General features: G+C 38.7%; 4 protein-coding genes across 5 annotated transcripts in view; 2 read left to right on the top strand and 2 right to left on the bottom strand.

The window, feature by feature from the left end:
• Nucleotides 1-1426, top strand: part of LOC141821656 (uncharacterized) — a 4653-nt gene extending 3227 nt beyond the window's left edge. Inside the window, exons 5-6 of the mRNA XM_074709019.1 lie at nucleotides 1124-1251; nucleotides 1360-1426. Coding sequence (XP_074565120.1) covers nucleotides 1124-1251; nucleotides 1360-1426 — 195 coding nt within the window. The remainder of the gene's footprint in view (nucleotides 1-1123; nucleotides 1252-1359) is intronic.
• Nucleotides 1427-5506: 4080 nt separating this feature from the next.
• LOC141822077 (adenine/guanine permease AZG2-like) lies at nucleotides 5507-7164 on the bottom strand. Its single transcript, XM_074709500.1, has one exon. The coding sequence runs from the start codon at nucleotides 7148-7150 to the stop codon at nucleotides 5546-5548; it is 1605 nt and encodes a 534-aa protein (XP_074565601.1). The 5' UTR covers nucleotides 7151-7164; the 3' UTR covers nucleotides 5507-5545.
• Nucleotides 7165-10217: 3053 nt separating this feature from the next.
• LOC141821657 (protein-tyrosine-phosphatase MKP1-like) lies at nucleotides 10218-25478 on the bottom strand. Its single transcript, XM_074709020.1, has 3 exons — nucleotides 25364-25478; nucleotides 17302-19271; nucleotides 10218-11714 (listed from the first exon to the last, which is right to left on the bottom strand). Exons 1-3 carry the CDS (start codon nucleotides 25476-25478, stop codon nucleotides 11634-11636), a joined length of 2166 nt encoding a protein of 721 aa, XP_074565121.1. The 3' UTR covers nucleotides 10218-11633.
• LOC141821045 (uncharacterized) lies at nucleotides 25193-27355 on the top strand. Of its 2 annotated transcripts, none has more exons than XM_074708400.1 (2): nucleotides 25193-25653; nucleotides 25914-27355. In XM_074708400.1, the coding sequence occupies exons 1-2, from the start codon at nucleotides 25588-25590 to the stop codon at nucleotides 27009-27011; spliced, it is 1164 nt and encodes a 387-aa protein (XP_074564501.1). In that variant the 5' UTR covers nucleotides 25193-25587; the 3' UTR covers nucleotides 27012-27355. The 2 variants fall into 2 exon arrangements, with proteins under 2 accessions (XP_074564501.1, XP_074564502.1); XM_074708401.1 differs by lacking the exon at nucleotides 25193-25653 and adding an exon at nucleotides 25744-25835.
• The last annotated feature ends 475 nt before the right edge of the window (nucleotides 27356-27830 follow it).

Consider the following 27830-nt stretch of genomic DNA (forward strand, 5'->3'; position numbering starts at 1 on the left):
ATTTATTTGGTTGAAAAAATAACTTCTTTCTACTTATATTATCTTACTGATAATGTCAAAATCAAACATCGCAAGTATCCTAGAAATTCTGATGATACTCAGTCGATTGACCCAACAATGCTTTTTATATTCAAATTTCTTATAAGTCAATTGGTGCATCAAGCTATTTTAAGATGGTTAAATCAACAAGAATATCATGCTGCAAAAACATACATACTCTTGAATTGTGAGGAGGTCAAACCGTATATAAGGTGAGTTGACTGATATAATCAACTACTAATACCTTTTTATTTATGTTTGATATCCTAATTATTTTAAATTTATCTTTCATCCATTAATTGCAACCTTTACGAACAACAACTTAAGTATCAAAATCCATCAATCAGTGCAAGTGAAGTAGAGAAAAAGTTAGAGATGAAATTTGCATTGTGGTTAATAAATAAATAATTTTTCATATATCAATACTAAATTTTGACCTAATTTATATCATACTTACTATATAGGTGAACGATCATAAAATATCAAATGTGAAAGATGGAAGAATAATCAAGCTTGCATATGAATCCCTCCGTAAGATACAAGTGTATTCTGTTACTACATTAATGGTTTTAAATTCCACGTGGCACAATGAGATTCACAAAAACTAACTTTTAATTTTAGTATTTACGTAAAAGGATCTATCAACAATAATAATTTAGAGTTTGATTATTATGGGAGACTTGAAGAAATCATTGAGATTGAATATACTGCCTTATCCATAAAAAGATGTGTGTCATTCAAATATTTTTAGTACGATTTGACTCATATAATAGGAACTGAAATACACTCAAGCTATAATTTAGTTGTGATTAATACAAACAAAAGGTTCAATAAGTTTGAACCTTTCATTTTTGCAATTCAAGTGGATCAGATTTTCTATTTTGAATACCCAACGAAGGCAAGAAGAGTTAGTGAATGGTTAGTTATTTGTCGTACGAAGGCTCGTTCGGCCATAGAAATGTCGAACTCCAACATGGCCCAACACCATGATGCATTTCAAAATGAAGAAGTGGAGATACATTTAGTAGATTCTCAGATTCAATCAACATTTGTCTTACTTGTAGATGCTAATGTACATTATCAGGAGATAGACGACAAAGACATATCCAGTAGTGAGGAGCTTGTTGAACTAATTGAATCTAGCGAGGAGGATCCTCAAAATGTTAATGTTGATGATTTAAATTATAACGATGAACCAATATTAGCATTATTGTAAATTAATTCAGAATAAGTTAAAATTCTTTGTTTTGTTACATGTAGATCTCACTAACGATTTGATTATTATTTCGAATGTGTATATATTATAATGTTATTGTGCAGATATAGATATAGATACCAGGCAGCAGCACCCGGTGGTAAACTATCTTGCGAGATTGTTGGGGGTTGATAAGTATTGGTGTTATTAGTAATTTTTAATTCCTTTTGTTATAACATATGCCTAATATTTATATATTTTTAATACAATTTTACTCCATATGACCATTGAGTTGTGACGTACATTTCTAGTAAATTTAGAGAAAGAGTGTGTCTTTCTGGTATTACATGGAGACATGTAAATGAGGGCATGAGAGATTTTCACAATCAAGAGTTTTTGGTAAGTCATTTTTATTACTAGGAGTTTTATTTATGTATACTAATTTGTAAACTTTTTTTAAAAAAATATACCTAGGAGTCAGGGCACAAGGAGAGTACACTTAAAGAAATATGGAATAATATTTGTGTCAAACTTTATAAGGATCTACTATATAAATGCAGAAGAAAAGACATAAAATCATCTTTTATCCCACATGATGTTTGGGATGCATGACAAGCCATCTGGAATGTAGAAAGATGGCAGTCAAATTCAGCGACAACTTGAGCCAATAGAAACACCGAGCTGACTGACCCTAGCACCGGATCCACAAAACATACAACTGGATCTAGTTCGATCGTCGAGCATGTCATAAACTTAGTAAGTTTATAATTAATATATTTATATCAGAATTATTTAATTATCAATTATTTTATTTTGATTTAATTGTATTATTTAATATTCAAGAACATGAACTACATCGACCTTCTATTTGTTCGGAGATATTTACCAAGACACACAAGTCAAAGGATGGTACATTTGTTGATCATCAATCGAAGGCATTAGACATAGGAATTTAAAATTTAAACTTATTTAACTATTAACAATGATTAGCTTTTTTAATTTTATATCTTATATGAATTTATTTTTAAATAGGATGAAATGACTGACAGAGTTGCGTAGACATTTCAGCCTGATACAGAGGGAGGTGAGATGTACTCTCTCCGTTGATAAGATAAATGAGATCTATTATGATGTGGTCGGTGGAAGGAAAAAGAATTTCACTCTATGGTCTTGGGTCCCAAGCGAGAGGTGTTTATGATCAGTGTGATAACCCCTAGGGCTAAGGGTCATCGTCCCTGCGGATTATCTACTAGAATAGAAGTCTTAGAGCAAGAAAATCAAGCATTAAAGAATCAGACTCTATATTAGAGCAAGAATTTCAAGAGTCTCAGCAAACCCAGTTGAAATACGAGGAAATTGGACGAGAAATATGGGAATTCATGACTCGCATGAGTCAAAAGTCGCATGACTTTGACTATCAGGAGACTTAGGACTCTCAAGATCTTAATCAGTAGCTGCATGAGAGGTATGTCAATATTTTTAACTTTTTTTTTTTATTTATCACTCAGGCCCGAGCTAAAGCCTAGGTAAACTAAAATGTGCCTCCATCCTTGCTCCCACCTTCAGATCCATTTCAATGTATGCGTGATTTTTTAGTTGTTTTTCATGAATATATGATTCTCTTCATCATATAGACACAAAGAGACAAAATTGCATATTTGAGGGCATAGATGAGCTTTTAGAATTACACAGAAAGCACTTTGGTGGTCTCACTTCTACAATTCAATTTCTCTAGTGCCTTTGTATAGACCTACATATATTCAAATACAAAATATGAAGGCTAGGGAGCACTAGGAGTAAAGTGGTGGTGTCACTTCTTCATTTTGACCTATGTAGTGTGTCCATTAAGGTGAAATGACGAATGAGCTTCTGGGAGTTTTAAGAGCACAGTGATAGTCTCACTTTTGAATTTTGACTTCTATACGAGTCATTTCACCTGCTAGATGACTCCCTTTCCCTAATTACTTTCTTTCTTCATCTAGAGAAAATTTCTTCTTAATTTGTCTACTTTGGGATCAGACAGACACTGGAATATCTGCTGATTTAATTAGGACACTGCTTAGGAGAATAAGTCCTCCATCAGTGCTTACTATGCTAATATTCTTCCTCTTGGCTACTACTCACTCCTAACTAAACTCCCAAGCATTCAGCTGGAAGCTTTACCTCTTTAGAATTGAAGTAGCTTGTGGCAATGTTTCTGAGTCAGTTCTTGGTAAAAATCTATGCTTAGGTCACTGAATAAGGTAAAGCAGGCAAGGACAATTTTCAGCTCCTTCACATTTTTGGCTTTAGCTTTGAAGGTTTTGCGAGTGCCATCAGCATGCTGAAGAATGACAGTATCCTCTGAAGGTTCTGTAGGCCCAACATTAAGGGCCTCTATCAATTGTAGGCTTGCAAATGTCCAATGACTATTTGGGTGATTACGAGAAGATAATGATTGTGGTGGAGTTGGATTTGATGGCACGATAAGCTTGGAAATTGGAAGTTGCTGCTGGTAGTGAAGATCGTTGTGCAACTTAAAATATCTAGTTGTTAAGACTCTCGAGATGTGAGGTCTGTGAGGGGGGAGTTTGAGGTTAAGAGACGCCAGTAGTGTTTGGTGAGAGAAGATTTGTGGTTTTTCAGTAGAACAATTAATCTACGTAATTCAACAATATCGCTTGTTTTGGTGAGGTTAATGGCTTCCAGTTTGGATCGTGGAGTGCCAATTTATAAGGCTAAGAGTCATGCCGACGAGCACTAAGGAAGTCGATCGTAGTAGGAATATTTATGGTTTGACTTTAGACGACGAGTTTGATTGGATTGGAGAAGTTAGTCAAAAGCTAGCGATGCAGCAGCATCTCAATATAGATAAATGGACAGGCTTGGTAGTGCTTTTGACTGCCTTAAAGTGGAATCCATCCCATCATGGTGCTGAGATTCAATACATGTGTCGACATGAATTATGTCTGTCTAGCATGATCATTATTATGGGCTGGTAGGATCTGGCCCGAAAAGTCAAGGTCTGATCCAAATAGAGGGTCTGTCAGACAAAAAGTTGACTTAGGCTCGCGTCCCGACTTGGCGACTTCAATTCGACATTTAGATTAGGTCAGTATCCCATATTCTCCTGTTCCCCAATTTAGGTGGGGATCCAAATTCTGGCCCGTTTGAGAAATCAACCCCTATGCCGCAGTCCCCACTGTGCCACTTCGCCCGATCCCCCCAGCTCGGTCACCTTAGCTCTTCATTCCGCTCAACTCTAGCACTCGGATTCACCACGAAAGCAAGCTCAGGATGCGTCTAACACCCGACCTGGCGAGTAGGCTCAACTTGGAATCAGACAACTGATTTCTCTCTCGACTCCGAGCTCTAACTCCAAGGCTCTGCTTGGTTATATTCCAACTCGATACCCAGTCTCAGTCCCTAGCCTATCCCGATTCAGGCTTCCTCTGCGACCAGATTGCGTTCCCTCAGTACCGTACTTAATACTCGACCGACTCCACTTCGCGCTACTCTCTCAGTTAACTATGCCGCCGCCAAAAGGATAGGAGTGATCATGTAATATGAGGGTTAACCTACTCCTTCATTAATGCGGCATGATGGCACGGTATGATAATGGATGACATGATTTTTCGCTACTACGGCGGTAATGGGATACCTTCCTTACTTCAATGGAACATATCGTCTGACAAAATCTTCACGCACAGATATTATCCTTAATTAGGACAAGATAAGTTTTTCCTATTCTCTCACTATTCTCTATATGAACTCCCTGTCCTCACGATGGAGGTACGCTTACGCCATACCTACCCTCAATTAAGCTTAGCTTTCTTCCTTCATCAACTCATCTACTAACTTGAACGTCAAAGTAGTCGAGTCATAACACCCCTAGCCTCCATTCTCATCTTCTTAAGAGATGATCTCAACAGGAACAACCATGATGCATATGATCAAGGAAATAGCACATGAATCATAAGATAAGAATAAATAAGGTTAAGAGGGGATAATTTCTTCATCAATCAATCGAAGCTCCTAATAGAGGTTCACTTGCATCTCCAAATCTATCTTGCTCATCGACAACAAGATGATCTACCCTACCCTTCAAAAAAATTATGATTTAATCATCTTGATCACAGAAGATTTGAGATGTAAATAATGATTTCTAAGTGCGAGCTCTTATATCTAGGCTCCAACCTTCATATTTTGCGAAAATTAGACTCCAATGGTCCTAACTCCAATCAATTACTCAGGGATTTATATTAAAGTTCATATTTATCAAAATCTTCAATGTTTTTATATTTTCTATATATAAAATCAACTTGATTTTAATCAAACAGAAGCATTTGCAGCGCCATTTCCATCAGAATCAGTCTTCTTCTTCGTGTTGCCGGCCCATCTGTAAACTGCTGTAATATAATCGAACAGGTGGAGCACAATGTGCGTCCCTATGCCCGCGATAATCCCATAAGCGATCGAGTACGTGAGCGGCATCAGGATCATGGTGAGGAACGCCGGCACCGCCTCCTTCGCCTCCGCCCAATCCACCTCCCGCGCCACCGCTATCATCATCGCGCCCACCAGCACCAGCGACGGCCCCACCGCCCACGCCGGGACGTTGGTGAACAGAGGCGCGAAGAAGAGCGAGATCAGGAACAGTGCTGCCACCGTGATTGCCGTGACCCCTGTTCTCCCGCCCTCCCGCAGCCCCGCCGTCGACTCGATGTATGTCGTCACCGTCGTGGTCCCGAGAAGGGAGCCCACGATGGTGGAGCTCGCGTCCACCGCGAACGCCCGGTACTCGCCCTCGAACCCACCGGCGTCGTCTGTGAACCCCGCGTACTCTGCCATCGAGTACATGGACCCGGTCGTGTCGAGGATGTCGACGTACAGCAGCGTCGCCAGCGCCAGCCACACCTCGCTCCTCCCGAACCCGGCGAAGCTGATTCGCCAGGCAGTTGTGTCGATCAAATGGAAGTCGAAGACCTTCTTGAAGTAGTCGAAATTGGCGTTCCCCTGTTCCGTGTTGGGGAAGACCGAGACGCTGGTGCCGCGAATCCACGAGACTAACGTGACGAAGATGATGCCGTAGATCATGGCTCCCTTGACGTTTCGAGCGAGGCACATAGCCGTGATGAGGAAGCCGACGGCGCCGAGCCAGAAGGTGGGGCTCTGCAGCGTGCCGCCAAGGCACTGGCCTGTGGCAGGGTCGGTGCGAGCGCAGGCGGTGAGCGTGACGAGGGTGGAGGAGCTGGGCCCCACCAGACCGACGCCCACCTGGGATTGCAGGCCAGTGAAGGCGAGGAATAGGCCGATGCCGACGGCGGAGGCGAGGCGGATGGAGCGCGGTATGAGGCGGGCGAGCCTGGATCGGAGGCCGAGCAAGGAGAGCGCCAGGAAGAGGCAACCCTCGACCATGACGACTGCGAGGGCGGTCTCGTAAGGCACACGGCCGGAGCCGTGGAAGCCCACCATATTGTAGGTGAAGTAGGCGTTGGAGCCCATGCCAGGGGCGAGCGCCAAGGGGAGGTTGGCCACCGTGCCCATGGCGAAGCTGCCGACCACGGCCGCGGCGGCCGTGGCCACCACGAGGTCCTTCTGGACCCGCGCCAGGCAGCGCTGGTAGCCCGGGTTTCCGTCGAACTTGCACTCGGGTCCAGGTGGAAGGACGACGGAGGCGGAGGAGTTGGTGGACGGCAGCGGCGCGCAGTCACGGACGGTGCACGGGCCGCCGGATGCGGTGAGGATGGCGGCGTTGACGGACACGATGTAGATCATGGTGAGGAAGGTGGCAGCCCCGGCGCGGAGTTCTCTGGTGAAAGAGGTGTCGCGAGCGTCGACCTTGAAATAGCGGCCGACGGCGCTGTCGGCGAACGCGCGGTTGACTGTTTCCTTCGGCCGCCGCCACAATCGCATCCGCCCTTGGCCTCCTCCCATCACGCACCGTGCTTAACCGATCGTGGTGAGAGAGGTTTCGTTTGGGGTGTGAGACGAGTTGTGTGCTTAATATATACAATTGGATTGCATTAAATAAATATCAACCTGTTATTATATTTCCCATTTAGAAAATATTTTTTAAATAGTCAGGTAGTTTGAGAGCTGTCAAACGGATCAATTCATGACGGACCCATCATATGGAAAGGCGAGATGGGTCAATCCACCAATTTGGCGGATTGAAAAATCTTCAATCCAATCTAATTCAAGATAGATCGCGGGTTAAACGGGTTAATCCACGGGCCTATTAAAAAATATTAAAAATTTTAAGTTTGAATTATAATTTAAATTTATTAAGTTAAAATTTTTAAATTTGAATTGTAATTTTTAAATTTAAATTATAATTTAAATGGATCAAACTCATTAGATTTCTATTTTACTTTTAAAATTTAAAATAAATAAATAAACTTTCTCAAATCAAGGTCAATTTAAACCCGCCGCAGGCCAACCCACGTGGATCACAGACTTAGACGGGCCAATCCATTTGAACTCATCTTAAAATGGGATGATAAAATTACAACCCCACCCACTTAAATTACTTGGCGAGCCAGACCAACCTAGCGGGCCTACTCCAAATTGACGGTTATACGTAGCTACCGTAACATATAAAAATAAATCTGATTTAATTCAGTTAACAAATCTATATCTAAAAAAATTATCAAATTTATTTAAATTTAATAAAATTTTATTAATATACTTAAAATAACTATATAATGACTGCTATGTTACTAGAATATTCAATTAAATAATTACTGCGCCGTATGTCAATCATTTAAGTGGCTGTCACAAATATAGTAAATAATTAATTAATTGTTACATGTTAACAGCTAATTAGTTATTTGTTACACTATTATAACAATTAATTATTTAGCTGTTACAATATTATAGTAATTATTAAATGGTCAGTAATAATATTATGATAATTTTAATCATTTTGTATATAAAGTTTTTATCAAATTAAATTAATTTTTTTATATTGTAGTAATTATTCCATACCTGTTAACAAAAATATTTTCAGCATGTAAAATATGGTCGAGCGTTTTGATTTTTTACTTATTAAATATTAATTGAGAAACTAATTGGATTATAATAACAACTTCTATTTGGCTTCGTTTTAATTAAATCAGGAATTTTATTATTATTATTAATCAAATTCTAATTAGCACTAAACTATCTAAAAAATGGGAGCTTTATAACTGTTTTTGAAAAAACAATAGTTCCTTTGGTTTGGTGGTGGGTGAGCTATCAAAAACTACGTAATCCGATCCAAACAAACAAAATAAAAAAATATTTAAATTAGCATATTTATAATAAATAAACATAAATTTAAAAAATATTTATTGCCACATCTGTATAAAATAAAAAAATAAAAAATATTTAAGAATAGTGAAGCTATAATAAATTAAATATTTGATTTTTATCATTTTATAATTAATTTTTTATTTTAATAATAACTAAGAATATTTATAATATTTATTATGACAATTTGATTTGTTAATTAAATTCATACTTAGTGGACCGTCAAAATTTATTGATGATACGTTCAAAATATTAGAGACCCACCAAACTTTAATAGATGATTGTCTAATAACCATGTAAAAATAAAAAGTTAATTTAAGGAAACAAATATTATAGAAAAAATAATTTTGATGAAATAAATTAAAGATAAATTTCATATTGATTCATAACACAATAAAAGAAAAGAAATTAAAATTTTTCAAGAGCAAAACAGTTTAAGATTAGACACATTTGCAATGAATATAAATAAATTAAAAATATTTAAAATTGAAAAATATTTAAGAATGACACAAATATTCATGATCAATAGAGCTTTGATTTTTATTATTTAGTAATTAATATTTTTATTTTTATATTCAATAGAAAATAATTATAATTCAAGTAGTTTTTTATTGAAAATATTTATTTTCATATTTTCTATTATCAGTGAAACTTACAAAAGTTCATAATTTTATATTTTAATCATATTTAAATTAATATAATTTTTAATTTGACTTCTTCACTCCATCCACTTCATTCTTGATGCAAATGACTCAATTGGTGTTGTTTAATTAGTCATCATAATTTGTAGCTGAATAAACATATTGTTTATAAGAGTTTAAAAGCATAAATCATATCATCATAAATATGATAGCAATAATTAAGGTGTTATAGTAATAAAAGAATTAAAATAACATGAATATAAATTATATGATAAAGCTTTACTAATTGAAAATCAGTGCTATCATGATTATTACTCTTGCCATTATTATTTAGACTTTAAACTAGAAGATCCTCAAATCTAAATTAAACTAACGTGGATTTTCAGTTGGCATTCGATTGAACGCCTCGATATAAAGTAGGATTATTATGAAATCTTTGCGAGATTATCTTCATCTTTTATTTGGATTTAATATAATGGATGCTTCTATATATATATATTGTCAATGAACTAGATCTCACCATCAGCTATGGTTGAGATTTTCTTTAGCGTATCAATCTACCAACAGATAAATCTAAGCCTCGTGCACAATTAGATATAATTGAATCAGTTGATTAGGCAGAACTAAATCTATGGGAGTTTGAAGTACCTGCTACAACAAACTTCTGATTGATTTTGCCACTAATATGAAGCTGCTGCCTTTTGATGGAGAAATACTGAAGAAATACCTTCAACAAAGAGAGTTTTGATGAATCACAAAAGTTTTATTTGAAATAAATAAATAAATTTCAACTTTTGTAATAGATACAATTGCACCATTGGATGGAGACAATATTAGTTATCACAGAAGGTAATCTACCGATCTGATGACATACACGGTATTAGTTGGCCCCTGACAAGTTATGGTTGTATGATCTCTTTGTTCTTTTAAATAAAAACTGGTCGCATTGGTAGAACAACTAGAAATTGAATCTTTTTATTTTCTTTTCCTGTTCATCATTTGTTTCACTAGCCATCTACTGCAGTGATATGTTCCATTTTCACCTAAAAAACAAAAGAAAGTGATATATCCAACTATATAACTCACATGCAATATTTAAAAACTATGTTTATCAACCAAATAAGTTACGTGAAAGCAATCACAACTACTTGAATAAAGCAGCTTGTAGGCAGGCAGCCAAAAGATCTTTTATTCAGCAAGAATAGTAACAACCAAAATCCCTACCATGTGTAAGCATGAATGCCGGTTGGTACTTTAGATACAGTGATTAAGTAGTAACATCTAACAGAGAGTATATAATAAAAGAAAAGGAAGTATAAAACAATATTATTGTTAAGGCTTTCCACTATAATTAATATTAAAAGATACATTTTAAAATTATTAAATAAATAAAGATTAAAATAAATCTACATTTAAAATCAGTCGAGCTTGACTTGCAAATTGTGCCCAGTATCATGGCTGGTCAGTCAACAGACTATGCCTAATATCCTGCTTGACTAGCATACCCATAGGTGGTGTGCGACCCACACCCATTAATTATGTTGGATGGGTTGTGTTTGGCACAATCCATTTCATGCTAGCAAACCTTAATTTATCAAAGAGTTTAATTTGCACAACCACAATTTGATGGAGATGAAAGTGAGATTGGTGGATCAGCTAACAAGTAATAACGTCCCTAATCTATTGCCAAGAGTTGCAATCTACTTTATACAAAAATATCTATATATGTATATATAATCACTCATGGGAATAAAAATTCTATAGAGAAGCATATGAACCATCATCATAAGTAAATAAATTCCTCCATGTGGAATTCAATCCTCGATTTTCAACAACTCTTCATGATATGGATCACATAGAATCAAGGTAGTTATATATGCATCACCAAATCATGAAAGGATGGATGTGATTGTGATGAAGGCTCTGAATGATCCTGCCTTCTCTATTCCCAATTGTAATATCTTTGTAAAACTCAAACGACCATACAAAACACAATCAACCGTGGTATGAAACCAGTAATTGCAGAGGTTTGAACTTGAGAACTTTTATTATACTAAGCACACTAATGGATGTAGGTAGGATTCAAGTAGACACTCAAACATGTTGTCTGGCTTGGCATGGCCGAGGTCCCAGCAGGCCGGAAAATGTTGTAGGCCCATTCTTAGAATAAGCCCCAGAACAAGATAGGTTATGGCTTGTGGCCACTATTAGAGTAGGCCCAGTATACACAGGAGCGGAGTAGGCAGGAAGTAGGAGAGGCTACTTTCACCTAAAAATTATTTTCTTTTCATGATTTCTAGTATCCACAGCTCCATTCACATCAAGGTGATGGCTGATGATATTAGATGTTCTACTTACTATATTACACAGTTTACCTAATGAATTAAATCACTAAAAAGAACAGTATGCATATCTTCCCTCCAGGAATCATGAATCGCCAATGGTTGTAAAGTAGGTTAGATATCTCCTGCAATACCTCCACGGCTTCAATGAATGCTTTCATTAACTTGGTGGAAGGAGAACAAGTGATTTAAGAACTGTTCTGGCTCCTCGCCCTCTCTAATTACCTGTCAAACAGAATACCAATTATCAGCGAGCTTCAACAGACGTAATAAATGAAAGAAAAGTGTAGTTACATTAGAACAAAACTTTGGGCCCTCACGGAAGTGTATAGCTATTAACTTAAGACCCCTTTCGATAACCCCACGTAAGTTTTGCTCGTTATATCAGACTACACATGTCACAGGTAAGTAAACTTGTAATTATTCGAGGGATAGCTGTGTGAGAAACTTAAAGCCTATTTACATGAGCAAATACAAATTATTAATTCCTTTCAATAGAAGAACTCTATTGCATTTTTATGCTTCATAACCAACTATGCGAACAAATTCATCCGCTGGCAGGCTAATATATCAACTATAAATTGATAATAAATCCACAATAGCTAAACTTGATTTCGAAAGACAATTAGGTAAGTTTATGGAAGATGTGGAATAGAGAATACATCATGTTAGATAAAGAGAGAAGAATATGTTGAGTTCAGAAAGAGGATCATATAAAAGCTGATGGATAATATTAGGAATTTAATGATATTATTCAGTGCAAGGCTTCAATCACATAACAATCAGGAGGAATGTTCTTTGTAAAATTTGTCAATAGTTCTTACATGTAATGGTACAAATTTTTCAGAAGGATGAGCTCGCCAACAAATAAACATAGATCTCGTTCTTACAAAGATGGTTTAATCTTGGAAATCACAATGGAAAGCTTGTCATCCAAAATCCTTCTAAAGGGAAAAAGGAGTGCATTTAGCAATACAATTCAGTCTGTGCAGTTAAAGAAACTAGAAATTGTTAAACTTCAAAATCATAGTTGATTAAGTTGAAATTTAGAAAGCATAAGGACCAAGGAGAAACACAATAAATAACTGTTTTAGACACATACTAATAAAAAAAAAGTGCACCATTGATCAACCCTCAAGCCCCGGCCTAGTTTTAGAACCAATTCATGATTGTGAAAACTATGCCCCTGCAATGGCTTTATGGAATCCCATTCTAGTTTACAACCAATTAACATGATTGTGAAAACCATTTGAAAGACAAGAATATGCTATCTTGCTTCTAAATTCTCCCTACCAAAAAAAGGTTGACGTTTCTAGAGATTAATATGTTCCCAAAATTACCAACCAACTTCAGCAATTAGTATCTCTTAATTTAGTTTTCTAAAGGTTAAAGAATTTCTTAGATGCCATTAGTGGCTAAAAATCTAGATACTCGGCCCTTGAAGTACTCACACACAATACCAAAAGGAACGAATAAAAAGGAGGCATAATGATGAGATAAAAGTAAGAAATTGGAAGTTTTGGATTATGAAATTTTAAACTTCTTAGAATTTTAAAAAATTTAAAGTGCTTATTTTGAAGTAGTCAAAAAAAGTAGAAAATTTTATAATTAATTTTATATTATAGAATAAGTTAGTTTAAGAATTGATTATTTGTTTAACAATATAGAATTGAGTTTAAGTATTTCTAATATTGAGTCATAGTTGAACCTTTAAAAGAGACCACAACCTCCTTTGGTTGCATTATCTTTCAAATTAACATAGCTTGATTTTTCTACAATCATTTTTTCTTGCAAGATGTTGACTGAAGCATGCAACTCCATAAAATTTGTTGGCCGAGGCACATGGATTTATCTTTCCACTCTTGTTGCATCTTTGAAACAAACCTCATTCAATATATAATACTTTGTTTGAGTTTTCCTCTTCGCTGCCAACCTCTATGTTGTGATCTGAGTAAAAGAGGCTTCTTTAACCCCTCTAGCAACCCACACAACCGCCATCACGGACCCCAACTGTCTTTCTCCTCTACTACTTCCGCATGCATGCTTGCTTGCTCCATCTCCTTTCTCCCATCACCAGGTGCAACACATTGCAAGGACTTCCTAGTCCTTCATCCATTCCTGAGGTTAAAAATTCTGGTAGCTTTCTTCCTTATCACTAAAAACAGTGGAGGAACTGTCCTTGGTCGATCTATTGACTACAACTCAACCAACACAACCCACAACCAGCAACAATGAAGCTAGCCACCTACAGCGAGGCCAGAATTGTCCTTTTTTACAGGAATAAAAGAATGCATTCACTATTTCCCTAACAATCCCTAACAAATCTACGGTTGATCTCTCCAACGGCTCTCACAAACATCCATGGCAACAAAAACAGAGTCATAGAAACTCATTTCAGCCCTTCAACAGTCCTCTGCAGACTAGTCCAACAACCTCAACCCATATGTCATCCATAGCGAGCCATGTGTAAGGCTCCTGTGTTTCTCTCTATTCTCCTGCAGAACATCTTCCCTCTTCCGTGTCTATACCATCAAGTCTGTACTCCAGCCATTCACTTGCAATTCCAGACTCAATTTGCAACCTCCTACAGGAATTTCTACAGTGACCTCCCTGCACCCTAAACGCACATCACTGGCTTTGTCCAATGGACCCCTTTTGCCAGACCCACACCTGCAGAAGAGGACACATTAGTAGCACGCATTGGCAGAAGAAGATCCCCACAGCAACACCTAACCCAATGAAGCACCACTAGCAAAGAGCATTTGCCTTGTTTTTATCTCTCTTCCTTCAGTTATGAGTAATTGCCTTGCCATCACAACATTGTTGGTGATTCCTCCATTGCCACTACCCAACAAGCACATGTAGAGCTCCTCTGAAGAAGGCAGCCCACATGCAGTTTTTCCCATCGTGATGCCACCCCTATTGCAAACAGGGTTCTTCCACTAGAGATCTTTTGCGTGAACAAGCACCCACTTATGACCAAGTTGTGAGCATCCCAGTCTACTTTCTTTTAGACTTGACCACCCCTTCTATATCCTCTTCTCTTGATTAATTCTGCAAACCTAAGACTAAATAGCTATTGGGTTAACAACCCATCATTAACTAGGATTCAGTGTGAGTACTTAGGGATCCCATACAAAAAGGTAGATCCGCTACCTCAACGGCCCCCCTAGAGCCGGCCCCACGGATATGAAAGGAGGTTCATTCAGGTACACAGGCATTAGGCGCATGACGGGATTGACCCCAAGTCGTCATCTCCTGGAATCGACCCTTGACCATTACACCAGCAATACCATGTGCCCACCGTCTGTGCTACGCCCTGGGGGCTTAGGGATCCCATACAAAGCTTAGTGGAAAGTGGACAGTGGATCTTCTGGATCCTGTGAAAGTAATTTTGGATCTTCCTACACCGATTACAAGCAGAAATTAGAAGGGAGAGGAATACACCCAAGTGAAATCATTAAAGACCCAACTTCATGGAAGCGTCAATATCAGATTAGGTTGGAATCATGTCATAAATGCACTCTCATTTTGCAAATTACTTTTGTTTAATTCTTCAGTTAATTTAAATTACTAGTATTGATTTTGCTTTTCTCTCAAGATGCACATCATCAAACCTTACAAAAACAATATTATTATATAGATAGAATTTTTTACTTTCACCATTTATTATTATAGTTCATAGAATAAATCCATCAATCATCATATTTTCCTAAAACTTCTGCACTTCATTGTACCTTATTTATGAAAAAAATATCATTACATGGATGTATTCTTTACTTGTACTTTAATTTCTTTGTCATTTATCATTATAGTTCATAAAATAAATTCATCAACCATTATATTTTCATCATTGCATCTTAGTTTATCATGCTACTTTGATTTAAATATCCTTATTTGACAATAATTTTAAACTGGCATGATGAGAGAAAATACCATCATTGCCATGAGATACTAGAGGGATGAGAGATGTGATTTCGAGAGTAGGTCATAAAACCAAATACAGCTATACAGAGACAAACTTAAGTTCATGGGATCTAGATTGGTCTATCCGAGAAGTATTAACGAATTATTATCTTTCCTACACATACAACTTCATGGATAAAATACACCCTCAGAATCTCATACCTGTGTTTGGAGAAAAAAATAAATTACATTCCTAAAACTAAAACAATACAGGCCTAGGCATCTCAAGGTAAATGCCCTTAATTTTCATAAAGAATTCAACTAAATATAATTCTTGATCGACTAATTGATATAGACAACTATTTGACTTGTATACCCCTATAGGACGTCTGATTTTATCAAAATACAAACTCATTAAGTTGCCAATAGATTTTGGTAGTGATCAAGCCAACCTAGACATGCAAAATCTTAAGCTCGTCGGCTTAAAAAGTTGGGTTTTTTGTCTGTTGCATGCCACCATTTCAGCCAAACAGCCAAACACAAGAGACACTTGTCAATGCTAGAAAATAAGTTACTAAGTAATAAATTGATTATTATGAAGAAACTAGTGGTACAATAGATTATCTCTTGTATTTATAAATTTGAATTGTTTTGAGACAATTGATCTAGGAACCTTCTTGTTTAATTTATTTAGCCATATTATAAGAAAAACTGAAAGGGAGCCTTGGCGCAACGGTAAAGTTGTTGCCTTGTGACTTAGAAGTCACGGGTTCGAGTCTCAAAAACAGACTCTTGTAAAGCAAGGTAAGACTGCATACAATAAACCCCTTCCCCAATAACCCGTATTAGGGGGAGTTTCGTGCACCGGATTGCCGTTTTATATTATAAGAAAAACTAATTATAATGCATGTTTATTTTACTTACCAATCATTTTAAATATTAGTCCAATTTTCCACTTGATGATTATGCAAATTTATTGGGAGACATTCAAACATTTGTGCTTGCATGTTAACTTTGTCATAGAAGAGACATAGAGACTATTTCCGCCTCATGATAAATTGCATCATTCCCTTACTAGAAGGGACAACCAACGAAAAAGTCATTGGAAAAATTATGGTCCTCAAGGGTCAAGACTCATATAGTGTTACTATTTCTTACTCATTTGAAAGGGTGTCCAAATTTAAGATGTTGACAACTTATCTAGAGTGACTCCTCGTTCTTGGGAGAGAATGGTGCAATTATAAGTCAAATCCCTTTAACATTAAAAAGGGTTAATTGGAATTTATATATTATGAAGTTTTAAAATTTTATACGATTATTAAGAGTTGTAAGTTTTTATTTCAAAGTAATCAAAACAAAGTAGGCAAATTTATATTTTAGGTTTATGAATTTAATAACTGTTTGCCAACATTGTAGGATAGGTAGATTTATTTCTAAATTGAATCATAATTGGGCTTTTATATTACAAATTTAAGATGTAGAAAATAAGTTCAGAACTGAAAAAGGTCTTGACATATTGCAAATCTTTCTTTTATATAAAAAAGAAGAAAAAAATTGTTAGAGTTTATTTAATCATAAGCCATACTCTTGCAACACAAGTCTTCTCTTGATCAATCATAAATAGAATTACATCAGTATTTTGTGCTTAGCAATAGATATACTTCTAACAGAGATCTTTCTTAGTTAAAAATAAAAAGGATATAAGATATGTGAACACTGCTAATGCTTAAGACTGTCATTTAACTAAAATTCATCTCAAACATTAAAAGATCTTTATATGAAAATAAATTGAAGATAAATCTTTCCTAAATAAAGAACTAAAAACAATTTCTAGTAAGAATAACATTGCAATAAGCATATGGGCAAAAAAACTATTTTAGTTAGGCTAAAGAAAAAAATCTCATACCTGTACAGGAGTATCCGCTGGAACACCCATGAGCTCAATAAACTTTGTGCCAATTCTATCTACTTGTGCAGTCTTATTTTCTTCCTCCTCTCCTAGAATGTCATGCCTACTATTCCTTCCGAGCCAAACATACATTTTTATCATTGCCTTCCTTGAACCTGCTTTTGATTCTGATGCTAACAATAAGAACACTGATCCAGAGTCAAGAACTCCGTGATGGGCATCATCCACTTTATCCATATCAGGCCACCTAAAAAGAACTGGATGAAATAATTGGCTGTCCTCATTATCACCAGAAGGTGCATCTTCTGACGAGTCATCTTGGTCTGAAGCACCCAACGAGAGTTGTCGTGCTATATCTAATGCTTCTTGATCTTCTTCCACTTCTGAAATAAATGGAGGGGCTTCTGACACTAAATTTCTTGAGCCCGTCAACTTCACGTTCCCAGTAACAGATGATTGCATATCCGAGTTCGGTTCAGTTTGGTGCGTCCTGTGTAATTCTGAGCTTGGTGGGGACAAATTATACCAATCAGAAGAAGACGTGGAATTTGGGGAGAAAGTGGAGCGAACTGAAGCAGTGTCAGGCGAAGACGATGATGGCGTGGCGCTTGACTCCATAGAGAAAGACCCTGGAGATCGAATTGTATCGCTTACCCGCAGGTCTTCTTCGTTTAAAACCCTGCGCTCCAACACAGCTTTCGTCAATTCCTTCAAACCCTTGCTTGCGAACTCGCGTCTCAAGCGGCCCCAACCACTCTCCTTCGCCAGTGTCTTCTTGTCGACATCCGTCCAAGGAACCGGGAGTGGCAATGTCCCTCGGGCTCTAGGGGTGGCCCTGCGGAAGATGTCGTAGTCGAGATCATAAAGTTCTACTCTCCGCTTCCCGACGAATTCATCAGTGTTAGGAGACGGGGGGTCGTCGTTTAAGGAGACCCAGAAAGCTGCTGGCTCGGAACCCTCATGCACCGTGATGATTGGACCGTCGGCACGCTCATAGCGGACGAGTTGGAGAGCAGAGGTAGCGGCGGCGGCGGTCATGGAGGGTTCGCAGCCTTGACCGAGCCAGATGTAGATAGCGGCAGGCGTGTGAATCACGAAGACGCCTCGAGAATCAAGAAAGCTTGCATCGGCTGTGGCGGAGAGGTCGACCGATTTGGGGACGATGTAAAGGGGGGCGCAGAGGGACTGCGGCGCCATGCGGTAGGCACGGACTGCAGCCGAGCCAGGAGTCGGTGGAAGGGCAAGGACGCGACGTTGGCAGCGGAGGAGCTGAGCGGCGAAGCCGAGGTTCGGGTCCGCGGAAGGACGCGCGACGCGAACGGCGCGGAGCGCATCGTCAAAGGTCAGTGCGCGGCGCCACATGAGGTACGCGACGACGAGGGCGGCAGATCTGGATGCTCCGCGGCGGCAGTGGACAAGCGCGCGTCCGCGAGGAGCAGCGCGCGCACGCTCGAGGAAGTCGAACGCGTCGTACAGAACAGGGGCAAGATCCTCCGCAGGGGAGTCCCGGAGCCACAGCGTGCTGTACTCGAGCTCTCCACGGAAGTGGTCGGGGCAAGCAGCGCCAGCGCAGTTGAGCACGTGGGTGATGCCATGACGACGGAGCGCCGCGCGGTCGCGGGCCGCCGCGTCGCCGCCGAGGTAGACGTGGTCGTCGACGCGGGAGATATCAGGGTCGCCGTCATCGGCCGCGGCGGTGGAGGAAGCGGCGGAGGGAGTGGCGGGGCAGTGGCCACAGTCGTCGGAGGCGGGGCGGGGCCAGGCGGCAAGGGGAGGAGGAAGGGGGAGGGCTAGGCGGCCAGGTTTGGGGGGCCGATTAGGGTTAGGGTTCGGATTCGGGTTGAGATTGGGATGCGGTTGCGAGCGGGCAGTCCATGTGGCGGAGCGGAGAAGGGACTTGCGAGGAGTGCCGGAGGAGGAGGAAGGAGACGCTCTCTTCCTCCATTTCCCTTTTCCCCTTTCCTTTCCTACCACAGTTGGAAGGGAACCGAAGGAGATCGCATTCCAACTTCGAGACGAAAAAGGCGAAGAAGAAGAAGAATAAGGAAGAAGGAAAAAAACAAGCGAAGAAGTAGTAAAATTTGTCGGCTGAGACTGAGCAAATCGGTCAAATATAAATGTGAACCAGACGAGAAAAGGAGGAGAAGAAGAGGAGGAAGAAGGGAGGAGAGACCATAGAGACGGTAGCAGTACGGCGGCGGAAGAAGGAAGAGTTGGAATCGGCTGACCGTTTGACCCAGCGCGGGGTGGGAACCGGTAGGGCCGACTTGGGGCCGACCCGGCCCGCCACCAGGCTAGTCTAACAACCTATAACGACTTCCATGGATCACCGCCGGCCACGTGTACTTATAATTTTTCCCGCCGAAGAAACGCGGTGTGACCCGAGTTTCACTTTGACTCTACCTCACGCTGCCGACCTCGCTTATTCAGGCGTGGGCCATGGTCGGCTGTCATCGATTATTATTATTATTATTATTTTCACATAAAACAAGTTTGCTTTTGATTCAGTGGAAAATTGTACATCCTTAAATTCTACACTAATATTTAAAAATAAAAATAAAAATAAAAATTGTGGGTCTGCTTATTTTTACAAATATAATAATTTTTAAAATTGAGGCCCTCTATTAGTCAACTCTTAATCGAAAAGAGTAAGTTAAAGATTTATATCGTCAATAATAAGTCCCTTCACATTGTTGAAACGGTCAGATCTAACAGAAGCTAAAGGTTTAAACAAAGACGAGATTAATTTTCACCACCTGATTTAATTCTTTGTTGTATAATTATTATGTATTATTGTTTTGTAAAATGTTAAATATCAATTTAATGCATGCGTTACGCTATTATTATCAGCATCATTAACACGTGAGGAATCAAGTAAGATGTTTAGTTATCTGCTCTTCTCGATGGACCAGTTCTAAATAAATAATAAAAAAATGCACATTTTTTGTAAAAAAAAAAATGACATTAGTTTCAGCTTTTACAGTCTTATTAAATATCAATTTGTGTATATAGAAGAAATCATTCATATACTTAAAAATAATAAATCTCAGTCAATCTCATAGACTCCAAGGGCGGCTCAAGCCTCTTAGAGGCCCTAGGCAAAAAAATTTTTTAAATAATTGTTATTATTTTAAAAAAATTTCTCTCATCCTTTTTTATTCGGACTTGAGATCGACATTGGTGAGTTTAAAATTTTTTTAAAATAAATTAAAATATTAATTTTAAAAATAAATTTTTTATATAAAATTAATTTTTCTATGCAAAATTATTAATTAAATTTTCATATTCAAATTTTAATAATAAATTTTTTTTCAATTGATAACATTGCTAAATTATTTAATATTTTTTGAGACATAGTTGAACGTAAATAAGACTTTATTAATTTTAATTTTGAAAAATTTCTTTCCGCTGAAGTTACACTAACAAGTATGGTAAGTAATATTCTATAAGTTATTCATGTATTAGGAAAAGAATTTAATTTGACAGGGAAATGAGGAAGGCGATACTTTAGGTCTTAAGATCACCAAAAAATCTATAACAAAGACTTTTTATTCTGATCGTTCCTCTCCTTACACCCCTTGTGATGATTTCGGAAATGTTTTGAGGAGAGAAAATAAGCTATCAAATAAGTAAAATGTTTGAAGTTGAGCAAAATAAGTTATTAGGTTAATAAGGAAGGAAGGAGAGGAATATAAAGAAACTAGTAAATTAGAGTTTTGAAAATTAAATAATATTAAATATATTGGAAACATACCAAATCTCTACAAAATCAAATGATCATGCAAAATCTTTCCAAAATCCAATAAAGATATTTTAATAATTTTTTATTCTCTTAATATATATATATATATATATATATAATAATTAATATATATAAAAATGGGTCCCTCTAAATTTGGGGCCCTAGGCCTTAAGGCCTATGCCTAAAGCCGACACTGATGGACTCAATCCCTGGGGTGGCCGACCCGGTCCCACGGAAGTTTTCCACCGACTACCAGGGTAAATCGGGAAACGCATACGGCGGCCAATCCAGATGCTCAGCATCCTTTGATTGTGTTTCCCATTTGGAAGAAAATTCTTGCAAATACGCCGTAGTTGGGAATCGAACCGTGGGTCCTTGGGTCACAACCCGGATGACCTACCGTTGCACCATTGCCCCGGGACAAAAAATTCATTCACATACTAGTTGTGCTATGAAGTTGATATTCCTTCTCAGATCACGAAGAGCTAGACATTTTGATAACATTGTCTTTGTTGAAGTGTCTTATCCCAAATGGTAAACATGGAGACATGTGTTGCCTGAGGTTTAACATGTATTTGTTGATTGAGGTGTTATGCGATTCAAGTCTTAGCAACATGTATTTGTTGGCCTGAGATGCTGTTTCGGTAGTATACACTTATCAACATAGTGGTACCGTACCTCCAAAAAATTCCTTAGAGGATTTTCTGATATGAGGTCGTTTCGGCGGTGAGGCCGATCACTATAAAAAGTTTACCCACTATGATTTTTTTGTTGAAGTGTCTTATCCTAAGTGGTAAGCATGGAGACATGTGTTGTTTGAGGTTTTGGATTCGAATCCTCTTAGCAACATATATTTGTTGACTGAGGTGCTGTGCGATTCAAGTCTGAGGTGCTGAGGTGCTGTGTGATTCAAGTCTTAGCAATATATATTTGGCTGAGGTGCTGTTTCGGCAGTATGTTCTTATCAACATATGGTACCATGCCTCCAAAAAATCCCTTGGGGGGGGGGGGGGGGGGGGGGGGGGGGGGGTTCTGATATGGGGTCGTTTTAGCGGTGTGGGGTCGATCACTATAAAAAATTGGTCGGAAACTTCCGTGGAGCCGAATCGGTCACCTCAGAGACAGTCAACGGGACTAATTGGAATTTAACATTTTTTTTTTTGATAACATTGTCTTGTGCTTTAGAATCATTCTCCATATGTCTCTTGATCGATCCCTAAGGAACGATACTATACGAAACTTTGTATGAGGAAAATGGTCAAATTAGACAAACAAATACACGATCCGGTATGCTCCTTGGAACTTTAACTTGTTCAGTTATTTTATATCTTTACATTTTAATTTTGGGTAAATTTAGGTGATTTTGGCAAAACTACTAAATTTAATATTTAAACTTTTTAAATATCATATCCTTTGAGTCTATTGTTGTTCTATATGTCTTTATTTCATAAATTTAGATAAGTTTAGATATATGTAATAGTTTTAATCCTCCCCCTTCTTCTAAGTGTTTTTATTTATTATTATTTTTATCTGGGGTATAAATTAGCCTTGAAGGGAGTTGATCAAAGGTTCTTGTATAAACTGGGCCTGTGTGAGATAACATATGTGATGTGACGGACGGCAAGGGGGATGTGACAAGCCCAAGACCCACTCAATACATTCAAGTCAAGTCAATCTGACTTATGGTGAGCTCGAGTCAAACCAAACTGAGCTTAACTCCTAGTCGAGCTCGAATCAAGCCAGTCGGGTTCAAGACTGAGCTCAAATCAGGCTAGCAAATTGAAAGGTGGAGTCATAGAATCTTAGTCCGACCTAAGCTAAACTCAACGGAAGATTCAACTCGACAAGCAAATGAGTGGGAAACGTGGCATAGACATGTTCATATTATGTGGGAGAACATGTTGGACGTGGTACGGACAAAATCCAAAGAAGTGGGTTGACACACAGAATGTCCACAGAGTGCCCGGTGAGGACTATCCCCACTCTCCTAAGACAATATACAGGTTGTCCGCTTATGCAAGCACAAATACGTATACAATATATTTTTTTCACTATCCCCACTCTCCTAAGACAATTGCTTCTCTTTTCATCATTGTCGAAAACCTCCGTCGGAGTTGAACGTTTGCTAACCGAGTGTTCCTGAACCCTTGGGCTACTTGACTCGTCAGAAGTCGACTTGATAGATGTCAATCTGACATTGACGACCAGACAAATGTTGATTCAATAAGACCTGATCTAACTTACATATGACCAATGAGAAATGCTCTGCTTCAAAGCCTCAAGGAGTCAGCCTATCCCCTGACTTCAATCAGATCAATATGTATGAGTAGGCAACAAAATTAATCCACATTTCAAACTTTTATCCAGAGAGAGCAGCCATAATTGCAAATTGATTTATAAATTTCCAATTAAGTTGGACAAGCTCTTCAGCAAAAAGTAGAATCTGCCACTCTAGTGGCCCCATACGATCGATTCTACGATAATCTATGAGGAGATAAATCGAGAAGCTATAGTTGTCCATGACGGAGGAGGGCATTGTCTCGGCTTTGTTAAGATTCGACCCTTGCCCACTTTAGCAACTTTGCTCCATCGTAACCAACTCAACTATATATGCCCCAGGGGCTAAGTTGGACAAGCTCTTCTATAATAAGGTGGAATCCGCCACCCTAGCGTTTTACACGGTCGACCCCGCGACCATTTGTGAGGAGATAAATCGAAAAGCTACAGTTGACTACGACGGAGGAGGGTATTGTCTTGGCTTCGCTGAAATTCGAACACTTGCTCTCTTCTGCAACTCTGCTCCGTTATCACCAATTCAGCTATGCCCTGGGGGCAAGTTGGACAAGCTTTTGGTCATTAATTTAGTGGTTAGACAGCTAAACTAATTGATTAAACACTTGTTAATCCCGAGATTGACTAAACCACAAATCTATTAAATTTATTCATAAAATCTACATTTAACCAATAATAACAACCTGATTAGTTGTTAAGAATCTGAGGGCCTATAAAATTTTGCATGGAAACATGTCCAGAAATTTGAGATGCCACCTTAACCAGATAAGGCAACTTTGCACACTTCATCCTCACTCAATCTATTAGTTATTAACTGGACTACTACTTTATTCTAACACACATTAAACTAGAGGACATGAACCAGAAACATATAAGTCAGTAATCTGCAAAGGCTTAGATTAGCTTTCAGTGGATGTGACTTGGACCAGATTGAGAGTTGGCTGTGGTGGTTGGACAACTCTCATATGATCAAAGCCTCATCACCACTTTTTAAGGTCAAAGAGAAAGATTAGGTGAAGGTTTTCATCCCTAGAGAGAAAACCACTACTGGCAGGGCAGCATTGAATTGACCTCTTCTCAACTTGCCAAACTAGAGTGAGTCCTGCACAGTATCATAAACTAGAACTAGAAGACTCAGTTTGGTTTGGAAACTCCAAGAATGTGGAAAGAATAGTTGAGGTTGCTAAAGTTCTTTGACATGGCAGTTTTCCCACATTCTCTAGCTTTTTAAATTTTCTTAGACCTTAGAAACTCAAGAATATGCTATGATTCCTCTGTTTATTAGGTAAACCTGACATCTCTGTTAGGTTATAAATGTTTTTTTAAATCTTTTTGTTTTGTTTTGTCTTTTCTACATAAATAATCTCACCGTTTTAGAAAAATTGTGCTGAATTCAAAGGGAGAGGACAGGTATCTAACCATAAATCACTAAATAAATTATAAACAAACACTTGACAGCTACAGAACAGAAGTCGTAGAGAGATTAATTCAGTCACAATCACACAAAAAAACTAAGCTTTTTATCAGTTCTTTAAAAATAAATGAGAGTCGTTCTTTAAAAAATCACAATATTATTTTTATAATAAACGTGCGAAATTATGGATAAAAGAAATGAGAGTCGTTCTTTAAAAAAACAAAATTTACAAGGGGCAAAGCGAAAATATTTACTAGCTAAACTCACGTCCTGTGATCCGTTATAGATATTTATTCATCATCTGGCGTATTTTAAAACTATTAATTAAAATGGTTAGTTTGAAAGCGGAAGTGGAAGTTCGATAGTTGGATTTAGTAATATCTATAAATATAAAGGGCGAGGAGAAAAATAGGCATGACAATCTGTCGTTGCGTCGACGAAGCCAGAGCACAACAGCCGAGCAAGGGAACAAACGCAGAAGAGGCCGAGAGGAGAGGAGAGGAGAGGAGAGGAGCACCATCGGATCGATTCTGAATCTGTCCTCGTCGTTCCCTTTCCCGGTTCCTCCTGCCAGGTTGATTTTTTAGGGGCTCGCGCTGCGATCGGCCCACGCCATTCATCGAAAACGAGGAAGATAGCGAGGATAATCTTGAGCGCCGGAGGAGGCGGCCGGACGTCGTCGCGGGCGAGACGGCGACCGGCTATGATCTGATCTGTGCCTGGCATCGCCAGACAGAGCTGTGGAGCTTCGAGACTTTTTTGGGCGGAAAATTTTTATTCTGTTTTTCTTCTTCCTTTTTTTCCCTTCTAATTCTGGTTTTCATTTCCGCTCATCATGCGGGAATCTGGATACTATTGTTCCAAGAAGACCGACGATATCTGCGAGGACGTCTGCGGCGAGGTGATTTTTAATTCGCTTCCCTTTTTCGTAGACCATTATTAGGGTTGGGAATCGGTGGTTTCGAATTTTTTTTTTCTGCTTGATTTTAGTTTGTTCTTCAGTTTATCCATCCGAGCTCTGGATAATGCTGGCCTCGTCTGTTTGCTTAGTTTCAAATTTTTACCAATTTTTGGAAAAGAAGGGTATGGATTGTAGGCCTTTTCTCAAACAATTGGTTCAAGTTTGCGTACTTTTTGATCGTTTGATTTCCTTTGCTGCAGATGTCGAGGGCAGGTCTTAGCATGTCGCGACTCCGGTGCGCTCTCCGAGGGTTCGATTTCAAGGCATTTCTTCTCCTCCTCGTCGGAGTTCCGATCCTCATTGTCATCATCTACTTGCATGGGCAAAAGATCAGCTATTTCCTCCGACCCATCTGGGAGTCCCCTCCCAAACCCTTCCGTACGATCCCCCACTACTATCATCCCAACATCTCAATGGAGCGCCTCTGCCAGCTTCATGGGTGGGGCGTCCGCGACAACCCTCGCCGTGTCTACGATGCTGTCTTGTTCAGCAACGAGCTCGATATGCTCGAGATCCGGTGGCAAGAGCTCAGTCCGTACGTCTCAGAGTTTGTCCTCCTTGAATCAAATTCCACCTTCACTGGTCTGATAAAACCCCTCGTTTTTGCCAACAACCAGAAACGATTTAAGTTTGCTGAGTCACGGCTAACCTATGGCACGATTGGGGGAAGGTTTGTGAAGGGAGAGAATCCTTTTGTTGAGGAGTCATACCAGCGAGTGGCCGTGGAACAGCTTCTAAGGATAGCAGGTATCGAGGATGATGACTTGTTGATCATGTCTGATGTCGATGAAATCCCAAGTGGCCATACGATTGACCTCCTGAGATGGTGCGACGAGATTCCTGAGAAACTTCATCTGCAGCTCCGTAATTATCTATACTCTTTTGAGTTTTACCTTGATAGCAAGAGCTGGAGAGCTTCCATTCACAGATACCGTTCAGGGAAGACCCGATATGCCCATTTCCGTCAGACGGATGATCTGTTAGCTGATTCTGGTTGGCATTGCAGCTTCTGTTTTCGCCACATAAGTCAATTCATATTTAAGATGAAGGCCTATAGCCATGTTGATCGTGTGAGATTTGCCTACTACTTGAATCCTTACAGAATTCAAGATGTAATATGTCGAGGAGCAGACCTGTTTGACATGCTTCCAGAGGAATACACTTTTCAAGAAATTATTGGCAAGTTGGGTCCGATACCTAGTTCATATTCTGCTGTTAATCTTCCTTCTTATATACTTCATCACGTCGATCACTTTCGGTACCTCTTGCCTGGTAATTGCATGCGAGAAAGCGAGTAAGTTTTCTTGGTGGTACTTCTGATTGCTTGCATATGCTACAGGGTCCTGTTGAGAAAAATTGATAGCTGTGGCATTGAGATGAAGATTAGCATCTAACACAATTGGATGATTCATTTGGGATAAAAGGCAAGCAATGAAATTTTATTGTGATGTGCTATAATGTTAGTGAAGCTGATTGTATTTCTACAAATTTTCTTGGTTCCATGGCTATTTATTAGTTGAGGGAGATCAGGAAAATTAACTAGCACTGGAGGTGCGACTCTACTTTGACCTCATGGATATATAATATACCACCTGTTACTGAAGCAAAGAAATTGAGGAATGTTTCCTAAATTTTATGTCTATGGGATTTTTTTTCTCAAAAATTAATTTATTCATGTATTTTCTTCCGTTCTTTTAGATATTATGGACATCATCATTACATGTCTTTTATGATACTTCTCCATTTGATGGTGGCTACTGGATTGTAGCATGGAGGTGGCTTTTGATTTCTAATTAGAAAATGTGTAAATAATAAGGTCTCAGCTCCTTGTATCATAGGCAATGGCATGCAAATTGAGCTAAACGAAACTCATTACATCGTGATTTTCTTTCAAGTTTTTCTTGGTCACCAGCCTGTCCATTAAAGCTGCCTTGGTTTTCATGTTATCTTGTGTTATTAAATTATATAAATTGAAACTTTGTGCGAGCTGCTTTCGCCCATCTTATGGATTTCAATCTAACACTAAGTTCCATTAGGAGCTGCACTCTACCGATCTCATGGTATATGATGTGATCACTGTTTTGGTGGTTAATTGGATCTCTTGTGGTGTGGTGATC

Source organism: Curcuma longa, chromosome 2 (assembly GCF_044706935.1).
Source record: "Curcuma longa cultivar G26 ecotype Majalengka, Jawa Barat chromosome 2, ITB_CL_G26_1.1, whole genome shotgun sequence".
NCBI classification, from domain to species: Eukaryota; Viridiplantae; Streptophyta; class Magnoliopsida; order Zingiberales; family Zingiberaceae; genus Curcuma; species Curcuma longa.

What these genes read in the sequence shown, in the direction of transcription:
- LOC141822077 (XM_074709500.1), bottom strand. Translation starts at nt 7,150, where the DNA reads ATGGGAGGAGGCCAAGGGCGGATGCGATTGTGGCGGCGGCCGAAGGAA.
- LOC141821657 (XM_074709020.1), bottom strand. Translation starts at nt 25,478, where the DNA reads ATGCCAGGCACAGATCAGATCATAGCCGGTCGCCGTCTCGCCCGCGAC. An exon ending in CCTCGTTTTCGATGAATGGC is followed by an intron (nt 19,272 to 25,363) that starts GTGGGCCGATCG and finishes CAACTGTGGTAG; the next exon opens with GAAAGGAAAGGGGAAAAGGG. An exon ending in CAGCGGATACTCCTGTACAG is followed by an intron (nt 11,715 to 17,301) that starts GTATGAGATTTT and finishes TCTGTTTGACAG; the next exon opens with GTAATTAGAGAGGGCGAGGA.
- LOC141821045 (XM_074708400.1), top strand. Translation starts at nt 25,588, where the DNA reads ATGCGGGAATCTGGATACTATTGTTCCAAGAAGACCGACGATATCTGC. An exon ending in GCGAGGACGTCTGCGGCGAG is followed by an intron (nt 25,654 to 25,913) that starts GTGATTTTTAAT and finishes CCTTTGCTGCAG; the next exon opens with ATGTCGAGGGCAGGTCTTAG.